We start from the raw sequence: 16560 nt of genomic DNA, 5'->3' as shown, positions 1-16560 counted from the left end.
CCCAACCCCTTGCACCAACAGAGAAGCCCTGATCTGACAATTCTTGAAGACACTATCTACAAATACGTAAACCAATGAAATTTCAGCAAAATTAAATAACTGAAACAAAAGTGTTATAAGCCATTGTTACTACAATAAAAATTTTAAAATAGGAGGTACAATGCCAGCTTCATTGCAGAGGAAGACACTCTCATCATTTGCCCCATGTGAGCTAGATTGTTGTTACTATGTTGGAACTATAGCACCTCCCCCTTCAGTGTAGACTCCATAGCACACCTAAGCACACACATTAGCTACGGTGCTCTCTCCATAACCTGTTTTCGCCCATCCCTCTCTTCCTCTGGAGCCTCAGTTACATGGTCAGCTTCCATGGGTTGAATTTAATGTTTGTGTTAGTCTAAGTATATTTACCCAAACTAGGACTCCTCCTCTTAGTATGTGAGAATGCAGGAGAGACCCATGTGTCTGTGATCTCAAGTCTGTGTTACAAGCAAGATGGGTCAGCTACCATACAACCCAGAGGTCTGAGGACGAAAGCAACGAGAGGGTGTTTGAGCAGGTAAGAAACAACCTGGTTCATAGGTAAGAGGTGTGGTATGGTGACTAACACTCCATAGGCTTCTCCTCACCCTCCCTGTCTAAGGCTCCTACAGCAGGAGGTCGCTTCCCTCCCCTTCAAGTCTCCCCAAATCTGATAGAATAGATAAACATAAAATGAAAGCCACATTACCACAGACTGCATTTAAGAGGAAAGACACTTAATTACTCTGAGTGAAGCCAATTTCCCAGACAGAGAGAAACTTCATCAAATAACAGCAAAAGAGAAAGACATATCTAGAAATCAAACTTTAAATTATAAAATTTGATGAATGCCAGAAAGAGAATTCAAAATAGATGTCAGGAAGATAACAAATTCCAAGAAAAGATGGATTGACAACTGATAACTCAAGAAGAAATTTAGGGAGAAGAGACTGATATTAAAGAAGCAGTGATTGAAAGTATAAAAGAAAAACAGAACCAGAGATCCTGGATATGAAGATTCAACAAATGGAACAAAACTGCTATAGAAATCATAAAAAGAAGGATAGAATACAAGCAAGGAAGAATTAGCGAAGAAGAAAATAGAAATCTAGAATGATTCAAGTGGTAGATGAGAAAGGATAAGATTTAGAAAAAAAGATGGAAACATGAGACCATCAGTCTCCATTAGGAAACAAAACAGAAGAATAGTGGACATCCTGGAAGGTGAAGAGAGAGACAAAGAAAGAGAGAATTTCTTTAAAGAAAAATAACTGAGAATGTTCCAAACCCGGGAAGGAACAGTATATAAAAATTCATGAAATCACTAGAACATATATTTATGTAAATGCAAGAGAAACCACACAAAGACACATAATAGAAAATTGCCAAAGTTTGAACAAAATGATATGCAGGTATCCAGAATGAGCTAACATTGAAAATGTGAGTAAAGATAAATCTTCACAATTTAGACTGTTGTACAAAAGAATGAAATGATATTGACATATATTATTTGATATGAATTATTTATTTAAATTTATGAAAAGAAAAATTACTAGAATACATTGTCAAAATATATTAAGTTCAATACCAAACACAAATTAAATCAAAGTGTTCATTACAGTCTTTATCTTATGCCTTATAATTACAGATGGTGGTGGTTTTTATAACATTTTTAAATATATACAAATAGTATGAGACAACTTGAAAGATTTCACACAACCCAAAATTAGATAAGTGGAATAGGATAAGAGAGATACTTAGCATTCTTTTGGTGGGCCTTCACTGATCACTTCTTGACCAAAGGGTCACCTAAGTAAGGTGCTGTTTACAGATATAACGGTATTCCTTCATGCAATTTTCATCCAAAACATTACCACTTGGTTTGTATATTGCGCACTTCTCTGGATTTTCAGTTTGAAAGAGTGGCAATCTGTAATTAAAAGTGAAAATGCAACATATGGGAGAAATAAATGAAAATGTCAGTGGTATTTCTTATTAAATAGTAGAGCTTTTCAAAGCTTTTGAATAGGACATTAAGATACTGAGTCATATTTTTTTGTTAAATAGCGACAGTCTTCACCGTTACAGAGTAACATGTTACTAAAGTTCATTTACTACCTCTCTAATCTAATACATAGAGGGCAGGGATTCTTTTGCTTTTGTTGTTAATGGTTTTGATATTTGATATACTTTGCTACAATCTATATTAAAGATGCACTGACTAATCCAGTCCAGGGAAATGAGTCAGGGCATAAAACTTGCCATTGTATGAGGCTGGAGAACCCATGTTTATGAATGAGAAGAGGATTTGAAGATTATAAATATATAAAAATAGTATATGATATTTGAGACATGGGTTTGGATAGGAGTTGAGAACACTGGGCTCCAGCAGAATAAAGAAAATCAAGGGCACTGTTTTCTCTGGACAGCCCCTATGAATGTGCCTTCTGCACACCCACACACCCCCAGTGCTGGTTCTAAGGCAAAAGAAAAAAAAATGTTAGAAGCTCTTATATGGTCACAAGTTCACAAACTATATATAGAAGTAACTAAAATTGTTTTTCTGTTCCAACTATTTTCTGTCTTTTTATTCTCTAAAAAGAGGATTTTAGCTTTTATCTGTGATGAAAGCCAAAAAAAGGTGTTAAGACAGAAAACTCAGGGCCTCCCTTGGTGGCGCAGCGGTTGAGCGCTGGGTTGCGAAGGTGCCCGCATCTTCTGTGGCGCCGGTTCGATCCCAGACCACTGCTGAGGGTCCCACATGGCGCAAAGACCTACCTCTCCTGCCACGCCAGCGGCTCCCCATTCTGTTCCCCGCTCTGACTCTGGTGAATTCTCTCACCCTCCCACGTTTATGACTGTACTCAGTGCTTGTATAAATAAAGAAATAAATCTTAAAAAAAAAAAAGACAGAAAACATAAAGACAGAAAAAAAACCTTAAACCCTTGACTGAAACTTACAGATCCTGGGAGACAACAGAGCCATTCAGCCACACCCAGGCACTGCTCTCTGCGCTGTAGGTCACTCCAATCCAGTAATAGTATGGATTAAGCTTCATAAAATGCTGCTTGGATACAAAAATAAAATAACCTAATTTCAATCTACTCTGGATGACATTTTTTTTTTTAATGAATGCCCAGCATTAGATTCAGACTTTCATCAAACCAATGAAATCATTTGCAACAGTTGGTTTAGAGGTAGTCATGAGTCTCCTATGTCCTCACTTGTCAGGCCCATTCACTTAAAAATAACAACACAAAATCTGATGTGTAGAAAAAAAAATTATAAATGGAGTTATAATTTTCATGGAATACTTCCTTCACAGTAGACTGATACTCAAATTGATTCTACATCTGTGTTTTAAGGGATAAGTGTTGTAGGTATAATCTTCAAAACCAATATTCAGTGCTGATTCTACATGGGGCTAAAAAAGTATTTCCCTTTTTTTAAGAATTGGATAATTTTTGTGATGATACATTGGAAACTGATGACAAAATATTGAGAATTATAAAATAAAATACAAAATAAAAGAACTAAAAACTTTAGTGTTTAGTTGATTTTTAAAAATAAAATAAACCTATTACATCTGCTCTGAAATCTCTCTAAAATGTGTCCTTTATTCCATTTTAAATTTATCTTGAATTTTACTTCAATTAACATACATATTTGAGGGAATTTCTTATAGATTTTATATGGTTATCTGAAGTTATAGGATATTATTAACTCATTAACTTAATAACTAATAATCCAGCATGATCTAATGAAAGTTGGAGTCAAATTATTCCGTTTAGTGAGATGACACTTTTTCCTAGGACTTCAATATATAGGAAACCAGAATTAAATACATGCCAATTCATCTCTGTTGTCCAGCTGAAGTAGGGCGGAATTCTGAGAAATACAGAAATCACTACTGTCTTTCCAAGTTTTGAATTCCTTGGAAATGAAGTAACAGTTGCATTGATAGCCAACCCATCTTTCTTGGCAAGAACGATTTCCAGAGTCTAAGAGAAAAATAACATATAACTGTAATTGGAGATTTTTTTCAGTTTCATTTGCTCATTCAAAAAAATAATAATTTACTTTTTTTCTACAAATTCTTTGAAAATCTATCTGATCATATATTTGAATATTCTAGATACAGCTAAAAATGTTTTTCTGTTGAACCTACTCTTTTTTCTCTGTCCTAGGAGTAACTAAATCTAGGAACAAATTAGATCCTAGAGATCTTTTTTATAAAAGTTTATTTATTTCTCATAGAAGAGCTGGGGTACTGGTCAGAGGTGTAGGGGATGAGAAGATTCACCAGACACAGAAAAGGGAGCAGAACAGGGGGATCCACTGAAATCCACTGATGAGGGGTGCAGCAGGCGAGACAGGAAAGGTCTGCTTCACCAGGGTGTTAGCAACCTGGACTGGTATTGAACTCATGCCACCTCAAAGATACTTCCTGGTGGTAGCACTGAGTTTGTAGGTCACTAGGGAGGCCACAATTCTAGAGATCTTTAAAGGAAGAAAGTATTGTAACATATTTCCTGAATAATAAAAAAGAGCATATGTTGGGAGAATTCAGATATATGAGCTGGGTGGTTGATCTTATAAAAGAAGATGCATAAAACAATTCACTTGAAGTCTCATCCCAGTTTACACTGGTGTTCTGAACATTTACTATCTTTCTTTACAAAAGTCCTGACTTAAAGTAGGCACTCAAATTTTTGCAAAATGAGTGGTGCTGTCATGTGATTACAATTTAGGGGATCATCAAGGGCTGGGGAACAAGAAAATGTAAATAAAGGATATAAACTTCCAGCTGAACAAAATATTGTTCAACTATTCCAAAATAAAATTCCAGATCTTCAAAATATTCCAAGATAATTTCTGACGATCTAGTACCCAGTATTATTAAAGTAGGTAACATTTTTCTATTTCATATTTGTTATTAGCAAAAAAGAGTAGATCTTAATGTTATCAACTTAAGAGAAGTGCCACTTAGTGATGGAATAGAGGTGCTAGCTAATATATAATGTCAGCATATCAGACATTTATCAAATTAACACTGTGCATCTTAAGCTTATACAATGTCAGTTGTATTGCAATTAACTAGGAAAATCAGAAAAAAAGATGGTAAAAATAATAAACTTGAAATGAGATATGATCACAAAAGATATTAAGGCAACTTGAAAAAGATTTGGATGAAATGCATTCAGAATTAAGTTTTGAGCAAGCTCACTGGATGAGATTTAGATAAGCTGAAATCTGTACACTAAATTCTGAGTGAAAAGATGCAGGATCAAAATTAAAGAGATAAATGTATGGTTTATGAGCAACCACCAGTTATTTCAGATTGGCAGGGATTTATACTGCAATTTAATTGTATTTTTTACTAAAATTTGAACACTCACTCAGATTCATGGACTAATGAAGCTGTCATTTTAGGTTAATATTTCCTTTACGTTTGAATATGTAGGTGATGTATAGTCAATATAACTTAATAATTTATATATGGGAGAATAATGAAATGAGACTATCTTACAGTTAGTAGGTCAATTTGTATAACTAGATTATAATATTCCATTATGGAATATTGTATGTATAAATTGTATAAAAAAGCGAGGAAACTGCCTATTTCATCCTCTGGAAACCCCAATGTTTACAAATATGAACCAACCTTCCTGGATTTCAGCTGTATCTCCTGGAGAGATTGTCTGCTCAATATTAGTTTTATGAAATGCTGTAAGAAATTATAGCAATTATTAGATACACTTTTGTGAAAAAATAAAATAGTCCATGCCAGTAAATAAAACATTTATTATTAAATAATTTGAACAAAGTTTGAACTTTATATAGACGTGCCTAGAAAAACTTACTATGAAACACCAACAAAGTTCCCAAAATAGCCATCAACGAAAGGCACGTTACTCCTAAGATCCCAGAAATCCACCTCCATAGAGTGGTCTGAACAGCTGTAGAGAAAGAGAGGTAGGGTAATGCCTTCAAAGGAAAACAATAGAGAAGTGAAACATTTGAAAATGAAAGCAAGCTATTGAAAGATTCAAGCAATACAGAAATTCATTCTGTAAGTTTATTCAAGCATTTTCCTTTTGGATACATCTTAGTAATATAGATTTGACAGTAATTTTTTTTTGGAGGGGAAGACATAGAAATAGGGAGATCTGAGTAAGATGAGATCAACAGATACAAAGTTCTGTTTGTGGACTTAGTGGACATTAACATATTTTATCGGGGAAAAATCATAGAGGTTTCATTCCCAGTTGGCAATTAAGAGAAATTAGTTCTCTTTTATAATGTCACTTATTCAAGGTATCAAGCTGGCAAGTATCCAACTCAGAAGTGAAATCAGTGGCTAGTCCCAAAGCCTTCCCTGTAACTCAGCCATCATTTAGAAAATTCTTCCTGGAAATGTCCTCTCTATTCAGTCCCTGCTAGAGAAATGTTAGGGTGCTCATAACTCTGCAGAAGTTGAATGGGGATGAAAAGACTAAGGACATCCTGGACCATCCCACCCTGGTGTCATGAAGGCTCCCAGCACATAAGGGATGACTCCCTGGGGACCTGCATTTCTTTTACATAATTTAAATGATGACACTTAAGCCAACATTGGCTACAAGACATTGCATTTTCTCATTCCCAAATTTACTTTTTACAGGCATTTCCCTTAAAAGAAATAAACCTTAGAAGATTCTGCATTAACATGGGTACACTCCCTAAGTACATTGCCATTCACACCTAGTTTGTAAAACTATTCTATCAGTTGACATTTGGGTGTCAAAACCAAATGAGAAATTTTTATGAACATGTAAACATTGGCATTAACATTTCAAATTCACTAGTTATCTCTATGCTCAAATAGAGTTGAAATAATTTAACCTGGTAAATCAGTCCTGTAAGCCATTAGTGCTGTTCCTGTCAGAAACCATCCTTTCAACTTGTTGGAAAAGCTTCATCAAAGAACTACTATAATGAAGAATGAAGAATAATAAAAATAAAAATCAGAGCAAAATTCTAATATATATGAAATTTAAAATTCTCACTTTTTTCCCAGTCCTGACTTGAAATGATCAATATCCATGACACACATTTTCTTGTTGTTTGTATTTTCTAGTTGCACGGCAGGGGCTGGACATACCTGCCATGAGGAGGGGTGCTCCTGGTCGACGTGGGGAAGGCTCGCTTGTTCCAGAAGATCTGGGTCTCTTGATGGACTGAGCTGGACACTTAGAAACCCGAAAGTTATGTAAGAAGAGAGTTAAAAGAAAAATGGAAATTGTGCATTCAAACAATGTTCTCGAATCATCTATTCACTGATGAGTGTGGATGGACAGTCTGAAAGAGAAGCAGCAAAATCAGAGCTTCAAAAAGTTCCGGAACCACAATACAGGAAATTCTCACTGTACCTGCGTGGTGCCTCCCTTTGTTTATGATAAAAAGGTCAGAGGAAGTTTTTTTTTTTTTTTTAATGTTTGAACATCAAATAATTTTAAAATAATATTTGGGAAATAATGGAAACATGGGCATACCTAAGTGTGTGTACTCAGTATAATAATATTCCACAGATAAATTTCCTTTTTTTAAATAATAATTTTCATTTTTTACAAGTACTAAACCCTGATTAAAATGTTTAGCATATATTAGACCAATAATTTCTGAGACTGACTTAATAAAAATACATAACTATACTCATATTACGAAGTGTCATAAAACTCAAGAACAACTCATGGAGACTTACCTTTGAAACCAGGTGGTACATATCCACAGACACATGCAATTTATTTTAAATCAAGCATCTCTGTCTGTCGATTTAGTGGATATGTATTTTCTTTAGTACGGAGTGGTTGGTATGTCCTTGTCTCATTCTGTGATTCTGTTTCCTGCCTCCTCAACTCAGCTCGGGAAGGCAGAGGTCAAAAAGGTACAAAGTGACCTCCCATTACTGTTCCATGCACACACACACACAGAGAGAGACACATGCATGCTCTACAATTGCCTCAGTTGGTTTGAGCCGAAACTCAGTACCTCACTCAGATTGAAATGTATATAGCTAGAACAAATGCATAAAAATTCTCAGTGTTCTGCTTATTTTCCACATTCTTATAGGAGGTCTCTGAGACTCTCCATCTTCTGCAAGTGGAGGAGGCCAGTGAGTTAGACACAAGATTGAATGAAATCAGCTGAGACCCAGTTTGGATACAAAAGTGGGTTCCAAATGGATAGTCATGATTATCTCAAGAAAATTTTTTTTAAAGATTTATTTATTGATGCATACAAGAACTGGGGCCAGAGGTATGAGGGGTGTGAGGTTTCACCAGAGACAAAGTGGTGAACGGAACAGGGAGATTGACTGAAATACACTGCTGAGGGGAGCAGCAGCAGGCGATACAGGAGAGGTCTCCCTACATGGCCAGGGATCAAACTCATGCTACAGAGCCTGTGGACAGCTTCACAGTGCTGTGCTTAACCCCTTGCACCATCCATGAGCCCTCAGGGATATTTTGAGACACTACACTTCTAGAAGGATGGACATAGGAAAATCATGGGGCTCTCAAAACTTTGTGTTTACATTTATTTTTTTCAGGTAGGTTTTTATGAATATATTTTGGTTCACTTTGAAGCACAATGAATTTGAGAGTGTATTTCTTATGTACCAGTGTAATCGATTAGGAAACATATTTAGGCCTGTGAATCACAGATCTAGTTCAGAACTAGCTGAAATAAAGTTTTCAAGATGAGCAAAGTCTTCATGAGCTTTGTTTGAAAACAGTTAATTTATCAATCAGTTTTGAAACTGCCATCACTGATGTGGAAAGAAGATTTTGTTAAATAATGTAACAGAATGTGAATTTAATGTGGGAACCAACAGTGCACATGTGACATAAGAAATAAAGGAAAATGAAGATAGTTGTTCTAACAATGAGGATTAAATATAACATTTTCTGTTCTGTTTTTATTCTTTCACTTCTTTCACTTTTTATATTGGAATGATTTCTTTTTTTTTTTTTTGTAGAAGGTAGCAACAATAACATAGCACATGAGCTTGCTTGAGACACATATATTTTTTCCACTAGTAATATCTTACATATGTAAACACAATGGTAACAACAGGATATTGACACAGAACAATCATATTTCATCTGTTTTCCATGCAGTCTTTTACTTGTATGTACGTATAGGGAGAGTTTAACAAAATCTATATATCTACTTATATAACTATCATCACATCATTCCTGCATTTATGTTCTACAAAAGATATTACCAACAATTTTTATTTCACTCTGAATTACGTTGTTAAAAAAGGCAAGATAAAGATTAAATTCTTTCCTTTGCTTTCCAGTTTTGTGTTTTGAATTAGTTCATTTTAAGAAAATTTTAACACTTACTAATGGGAAATTATAGCCTATGCTGTGTTAAATGTGTATTTCTTATAATCCCAGTAAAGAATTTTGGTTTCCACAACACTGATGTAGAAATTTATGATACACCAGAAACTCTGTTATGAGCAATACTTTCTTTAATGAGAAAATCACACTAGTATGTCTACTCTAGGAGTCACTTACTTTTTGCCTAACTCTGCATATCCTCTTCTTAGAGTAAAAACTGACATTATTTCAGTTTAATCAGGCAGCTTCAAAAGCTAATTTGGTTCCACTGAAACTTTTTTAAGTGTTCACCAGGATTGATCTTTACATGACTGGCACTTCTGAATAGAGATGATCACCTTGTAGCTCCAAACAAATCAGGAATAATTTACCATTGATTAATATGCTCATGTGATCTTATTGAACACATTTATTAATTTGATCTCTGACAAGTTACCCAATATTTGTGAAATTTCATTATGGATTAAATGTACAACATTGTTGTTTTAACAGATAGACTATCATTTTGCAGTTGCATTTTTACTGGGCAGTTATAAATTCAGTAAGGCATATTTACCAGAGAGTTGACATAAGACAGTTTCGCTTTTGAATGAAGTTAAAAGCACCAAAAATAAAATTGCTTTCCATCAGGAGAAATAAAAACAGATAAATATTAACCAAAGTAAAAAATTCAGGAATAGTTCATCTACACTTCAGTGAAAGATAACATACTACATGACAGTGGTGGGGATGTTTAGATCTTACTTGGCACTTGACACCACTTCACAGCTACTGTATAAAGTGACATGTCTGCAAAGAAGCAGAAGGATTCAAACAATGCTGGACTAGCTTGTAACATATTTTTGTAAAAGTTGACATCTCCTGTTGTGCATGAAGTGCAAGTTTTATGAAGCTAAAAATACATATCCCTTGTTTCCAAATTACTTAACTTTAGCCCTTACTATATATATACACATATCTGGTCACAATCAAGTGCGTCACATGGACTGAAGTGAGAACCTCATGTCCAAACTTCAAAGAGCTCATTGCTGCCCTGAGAATTCTGGACGCCTGGTAGTTGAAAAACAATGCCTCTGTGGTGAATGTTGTGGGCCTTTGGGTTTTCACACTGAACCAAAGTGCCTAAGGTGATAAATTGGTCACTACTTGACGTCTAAAGCCTAGGTTTTGTTTTTATTTTTTATTATAACTGAAATGGCACTGAACATTTTTATTCAAATTAGAACGAAAACCTTACATTACAAAGCCCTGTGGTCAGTATCTGCTCATAGCAACAGAGAAGTAGAATGTCTCCGCAAGAATTGTGAGGTGCATCAGGACCCAAGCAAGATGCTATACCGATCCTTAAATATGTGTCCATCTGAAGAACTCACCTTCCAAAGTTTCTATTGAATTCTCACTCAGTGAGGGTGAATTTACACACTTCCAAGCTGTCAATACATAGGTAGGTAGGTAGATGATACGTAGAGAGACAGACACACTGACAAATCTGAAAGGATATATAAAATGTAATATTTTAAACAATTTGATAAGCAATTTATTTACACCAGAAATTCTTTATGAGCAATACTTTCTTAATGAGAAATTACACAAGTATGTCTACTCTAGGAAGTCACTTACTTTTTGCCTAACGCTGCATATATATTTTAAACAATTTGAAAGATATACAACACTCTTTGACATTACCTTTCCATGCATGTTTGATTTTGAAATATGTCAAAAATTAAAACAAGCAAACAAAAACCAAAGTCACACTGAAAGTCCTTTACTCCTATAATACTACATCTAATATGTCGTTAAATATGGTTTATATATATTTTCAAATATGCATATGTGTGTGTGCACATGTCTCTGTATCTCAGTGATCATTTCTTATTACCTCCATTACTATGATTCTCCAACTTTGACAAATTGCAAAAGCTGGATCTTCTTGAATACTTTAATTTTAAATATGTGCTATTCATTAATCTTATCACCAAAATAGAAATTCATTTTCGTATTTATTTTAGAGGTTCTGTGCTTCCTTGGAGTCCCTAGTAAAAGTCTGTGGCCCCAGGTCACCTGGTGTCCGGTGGTCATGGGTGTGACTGTGAAGGAGGTGGAGCAGGAGGTGTCCTGTCCTGGGTCAGTTTGGGATCTTTAAGAATTGAGAGTAACTGAATGGTCAAATTATTTAAAACTCCTTAAGCTCTGTTTTTCTGGCTTTCCCTCCCCCAGGGTTGTATTAACCATTTCTACTGCACACTCCAGCTCTGAGGTTTAACCCTCATCTTCACTCCAACACAAGCCTTTTCACTCTGCTTGTTTGTATCCAAAATACTCATACTCGTGGATCCCAACTTTCTTATGTGCATAAAATTATTCATTTCTCTCAGATGAACATATTCTCAGATATGAATACCACTGATGCCATAATTTCAGGATATCAGGCCTAGGCTCCCAGGCAGGAATGGATCCCAAGCTGTGGTGGCAGCGGAGTCCCAGCCACTAGCCACCCAGTGCTGCTGCCTCATGAAGACACAGCAGGAACTCCGCTGACGCTCAGACAAGAAAGCAAAAAGAGGCAGAATTATTTAGAGAAAGAAAAAGTTTATTAAAGAGAAAAGGAAGAACAGATACAAAGTGGGTCTCCCAGGCAATTGGACCAGGCCAGGGAGGGGCAAAAACCAAAGTGGGGCCTCCCCAGTGGCGCAGCGGTAGAGCGCTTGGTTGCGAAGCTGACCGTGGCCTCTGCGGCGCCGGTTCGATCCCCGGCTGCTCCCCGGCCACTGGAGGAGGGTCCCACATGGCGCGCAGACCTCTCCTGCCGCCTGCTGCTCCCCTCAGCAGTGTACTTTGGTCCTTCTGCCTGTTCTGCTCCCCGCTCTGGCTCTGGTGAATTCTCTCACCCTCCGTGCTTCTGACTGTGCCCAGTGCATGTATAAACAAAACAAACAAACAAACCAATAAATAATAAATAAAACATGCTCCATAAAATAAATTAAAAAAAAACAAACAAAAAAAACACACAAAAAAAACAAAGTGGAGTCGTGCCTCAGGGAATAAGCACCTTCTCTAACTAATATTCTCATGCTCCACCAGTCTCTTAGTGATTGGTTGGTTCTCAGTGGGCTCACTCATTGCCTCAATGTCTCTGTACCTAGAACTAAGTCTAGTGTCCCAGCCCTTAACTTAGCATACTTTTCTTTATCATCTTGTTCTGGATTGTCTTATTTCACTTAGTCTTGGGAATTCCCTTTGGAATTTGTTGCCCTTATCTCTGAAGCCTTCCTTAACTCTCCTGAAGTCCCTGCCTGCAGGGACTTGAAGCTGTCCAGGAAGCTGTCTAATTATGCTTAACTTGCCCTATGACTCCCTACTCCATGAGGATCATCTCCATTAATTTTTCTATGTAGACTGATCTTTGTCATACACTGATAGTTCTCATTTCCCTGTTTGTAAGAACTTATTTGATTTGCATGGTGAACTTACTGTGATGAGTAAAGTCAGTTCTTCCTCTAGTTTTAGCCCCATGAAAGCAGACAACTCTTTGACTTGTACACGTGTGGATCTCAGTACCTACAGCTCATTTTCAATGCAGGAAAATTCCTTGTTAGTAATCAAATAAATTCTTTTCACTTTTTTTCCCATTCAATGGAGATTATACATTTTCATACTTTTGTAACTATGTGACTAACAAAGTTTAATATTTCCTGACTTTGTAGAAATGTGATTAACTGTGATTAACCATTAACTTTTCTTCTCTAAAGCATATTTTTTTTTCATGATTTTGGAAATTTTATCTTCTTACCTTAACTGTTCATTATTCCCATAGATACCATAATGAGACAGAGGGAAGACTGGTATTATAAATAACCTATTGTGTTTGCACATATAGTGACAAGATCTACTTTGAAAGTACTATTAAATAGGAAATAAAATATAATTAATGAATCTTAATTGCCTTGAAGAAGTCAATGTAATAGAGAAAAAAGTATAAACTCAAACTATAAAAACATGAATATTTCATAGGCAATTGATCACAAAAGGAATTCTGTTCACATAACAGCATGAACAAGCAAACATGAAAATAAATAGGCAGTAAATAAGGGTCATGATATACTTAAAACAAAACAATATTGATATGTCTGTGAAAAAAAATATTCAGACTTACAGAGAATATTAATGTTTGTTAAGCTATAAAGTGGGTTAAAATGTCTTATCATCAACAAATTTCACTATTTGAGTAGTAAAAATCTATTTCTATTTTGCATAGTGATTTTCACATTGTGAAGAATCCAACAGATGAAAGAAATACCAGCATATGATCCCCGAATCACTGTAGAGATTTTCCATGGAGAAGCTGGAGCCCAAAGAGCTATAGAAAGAGATAAATAAACATTATGGTATCTGCTTAAATGTTTGTCAGATTTGAGCTTCTCTTTACGTACAGTCATTACACAAAGCAGGTCACACATGAAATAGAGAAAAGCAAGGTAATCTTCAAGTCATTATTCACTCTGAGTGTGTTAGCTCTGGTCATAAGCATTAAGATGAACTGGTCCTAAAGTAGACATATCTTTGTGTCCATAGGGAGACAAGACACACTCTGCTTCACTTTGTCAAATCAGAGGAGGCTGTCTTTATGCACTGAAGCATTTTAACAAAGTGTCCAAGGGTATATGGCGTTTATCTTGAAATTACCCCTTATTGATAGCTATAGAACAAGGGTGTTCACCCTCTTGCCAGCAAACTCTGTCAATTTCCAGTGGGTACTTGTGGAAAAGCGGAGGGTTCAGACGACCTGAGAGACCCCCTCCTGTGGTACAGGTCGACATGGATAGACAACATTTGCATTTATAGTGGGGAAATCTGGAGACCACCCTTCCCTGAACAATAGGTATATATGAGAAATGGCTGCCCTTGGGAGCAAACATCAAATCCAATTGATGTCTGGAGCTCCAAAAAAGACAAGCTGCCCCGGGGAAGGTATACAAATGTTCCAATATCACCGCCTCCTCCAGTCTGCAAACAATTGAGTTACTGCTGGAATGAAAAGAGGAATCTGTCTGGCCTGCAACTTGCCCTGATGAGGGTACAAAACCAGATATGCAGACATGAAGATACACTTTAAGAATGAGTTTAAAGAAATTTAGATACAATTAGAAAGGCAGAAAAATGGAAGATAGTCAAACTTCTAAGCTCAAACATTCCACTAAAATGACATCTATCGTGGGTGTAACAGAGAAACACTTACTAAATAATGATGCAAACTCAACATGCTGGCAAGTAGGTGAATCAAGAAAAAAAGTAGGGCCTCCCCTGGTGGCGCAGGCAGTTGAGCACAGGCTGTGAAGCTGTCTGCTGCCTCTGCAGCGCTGGTTCGATCCCGGCAAGCCAGCAAGGATCCCACATGGTGCGGCAGACCTCTCCTGTCTCGCCCTCTGCTCCCCTCAGCAGTGTGTTTCATCAGTCTGCCTGTTGTGTTCCCCACTCTGTCTCTGGTGAATCCTCTTACCCTCCCCCGCATCTGGCCTGTACCCCAGTTCTTGTACAAATAAATAAGTAAATCTTTAAAAAAAAGGAAAAGAAAAAAGAACACTCATCTACAGTAAGTACAAAAAAATGAATATATGAACATTTCCATTTTTTCTGCTTTTTATATAAATTAATATATGTACACTTTAAATAACAGAAAAGCATAAGTAACATAATTGAAAAACATTGATTCAATGCAGCAAAAACTATTAAACTTTACAGGAAAAAAAAACTTAATGTTTCCTGAATGTATATATTCTCTTCTTGGTAATTTATAAACAATTAAAGTGTGTGTGTGCACCTTAGTATATGAACATGATTGCACATGATCTTGTATATAGTTAATGCAATTTAATAGAAGACTATGTAAAAAGTACATGGACCTTCATGCTTATAATCTGATGATCTTCTTTTGAAGAGCTTCAATTTACTGAATTTCCTTTGACTGAGATGGACCCCTTACTTTCCAAATCCAAAACAAGTTACTTCACTCACCACTGAAATGTGCAAGGGTGATAAAATTAAGAGAAAGTCTTATTTTCAATGAGTGTAAATGTGATATTAATAATAATTTGGTGTTGAATTCAAACGTCTAGTAATTTGATATAATCCAAAACATGAAAACATTTTGGGAATGAAATATACCAATAGCATCTAATTTCTGGACTCTAGGTTGCATATTCACCATTATACATTTTATATGTTGATATTTTAAAATCACAGAATAGCATAGTAACACAATTCAAAAAAAATTGATTTGTAGTTTGCTTTACAGAGAACATTACTCAACTTCATAGGAAGAAACTCTTAATCAGTCCTGAAGGTGTGTATTTCTCTTCCTTTTAAAACCTGAACAAGTAAGGTATGTGTGTGCGCTGTATGAGCCCGTGATTATACATTATCTTATATATATTTAATGATTTTTTGAAAAGAAAATTTAGAATTCATATGGGTCCTCATAATTATAATCCTGGTGGCTCTTTTTTTTTGAAGACCATCAAGTTCTTGCCTTTCTTGTACTGAGATGGACATTGACTTTCCAGATTAGAACAAGTAATTTCATCCACTCCTGTGTGGAATGAATATTGGGGACTCAGGTGCTAGTTTTGGGATGGTAGAGATTATCTGATACTATCCGAGGAAAGGAAAGAAACAGAAAATACAAGGCTGAGGTCTGTGAGAAAGACTTTGACATGTTCAGGTTACTGCAAATCCAAAATGATCCAGGATAGAAAGATGACCTCTATAAACACATCTTTTATATTATATTTTTTGTAATGTAATGTCTGTACACATGCAGGCCTGTCTGACACCAGAGACATGGGGCCTCAGAAAACAGCAATAGATCTAATTGTTAATAGATACCTAGAAGCAAAACTTCTTTAAAATAGATTAGACAAGATGAAATTTCCAGGTTAGGATAAAGTCCATTAATAGAACACACGTAAACATTTAAGTAAAGTATTTCAGAAAAATCAACTTTCACATTTTCTCAGTTTTGCAAGCTTGATAGTAAAGGATAGCTGAAAAAAGTAGCATCAACCTTTGACATATACATTTTGCCCAAATATTAAATGTCAGAATGGTTAAAGCAGATATCATTTTTTATATATCTTTATTATCCATCCA

General features: G+C 35.7%; 1 protein-coding gene across 1 annotated transcript; it reads right to left on the bottom strand.

Moving 5' to 3' along the window:
• Positions 1-1830: 1830 nt before the first annotated feature.
• On the bottom strand, positions 1831-7787 carry LOC119237836 (natural killer cells antigen CD94-like). The gene is made up of 6 exons (XM_037501686.1): positions 7767-7787; positions 7167-7254; positions 5688-5750; positions 3872-4023; positions 2983-3086; positions 1831-1951 (listed from the first exon to the last, which is right to left on the bottom strand). The coding sequence occupies exons 1-6, from the start codon at positions 7785-7787 to the stop codon at positions 1831-1833; spliced, it is 549 nt and encodes a 182-aa protein (XP_037357583.1).
• Between the last annotated feature and the right edge of the window lie 8773 nt (positions 7788-16560).

Source organism: Talpa occidentalis, unplaced genomic scaffold (assembly GCF_014898055.3).
Source record: "Talpa occidentalis isolate TD23 unplaced genomic scaffold, MPIMG_talOcc4v2.1 talOcc4.1018, whole genome shotgun sequence".
Lineage (NCBI taxonomy): Eukaryota > Metazoa > Chordata > Mammalia > Eulipotyphla > Talpidae > Talpa > Talpa occidentalis.
The sequence above is the reverse complement of the archived record's forward strand: the minus strand, read 5'-3'. Positions and strand labels throughout refer to the sequence as shown.

Excerpts from the sequence above, each read along its gene's own strand:
- LOC119237836 (XM_037501686.1), bottom strand. The coding sequence starts at position 7,787 with ATGTACCACCTGGTTTCAAAG. Across the intron at positions 5,751-7,166 it reads AGCACCCCTCCTCATGGCAG|CATTTCATAAAACTAATATT; the intron begins GTATGTCCAGCC and ends AATTTCTTACAG. Across the intron at positions 4,024-5,687 it reads TACAGCTGAAATCCAGGAAG|ACTCTGGAAATCGTTCTTGC; the intron begins GTTGGTTCATAT and ends TTTTTCTCTTAG.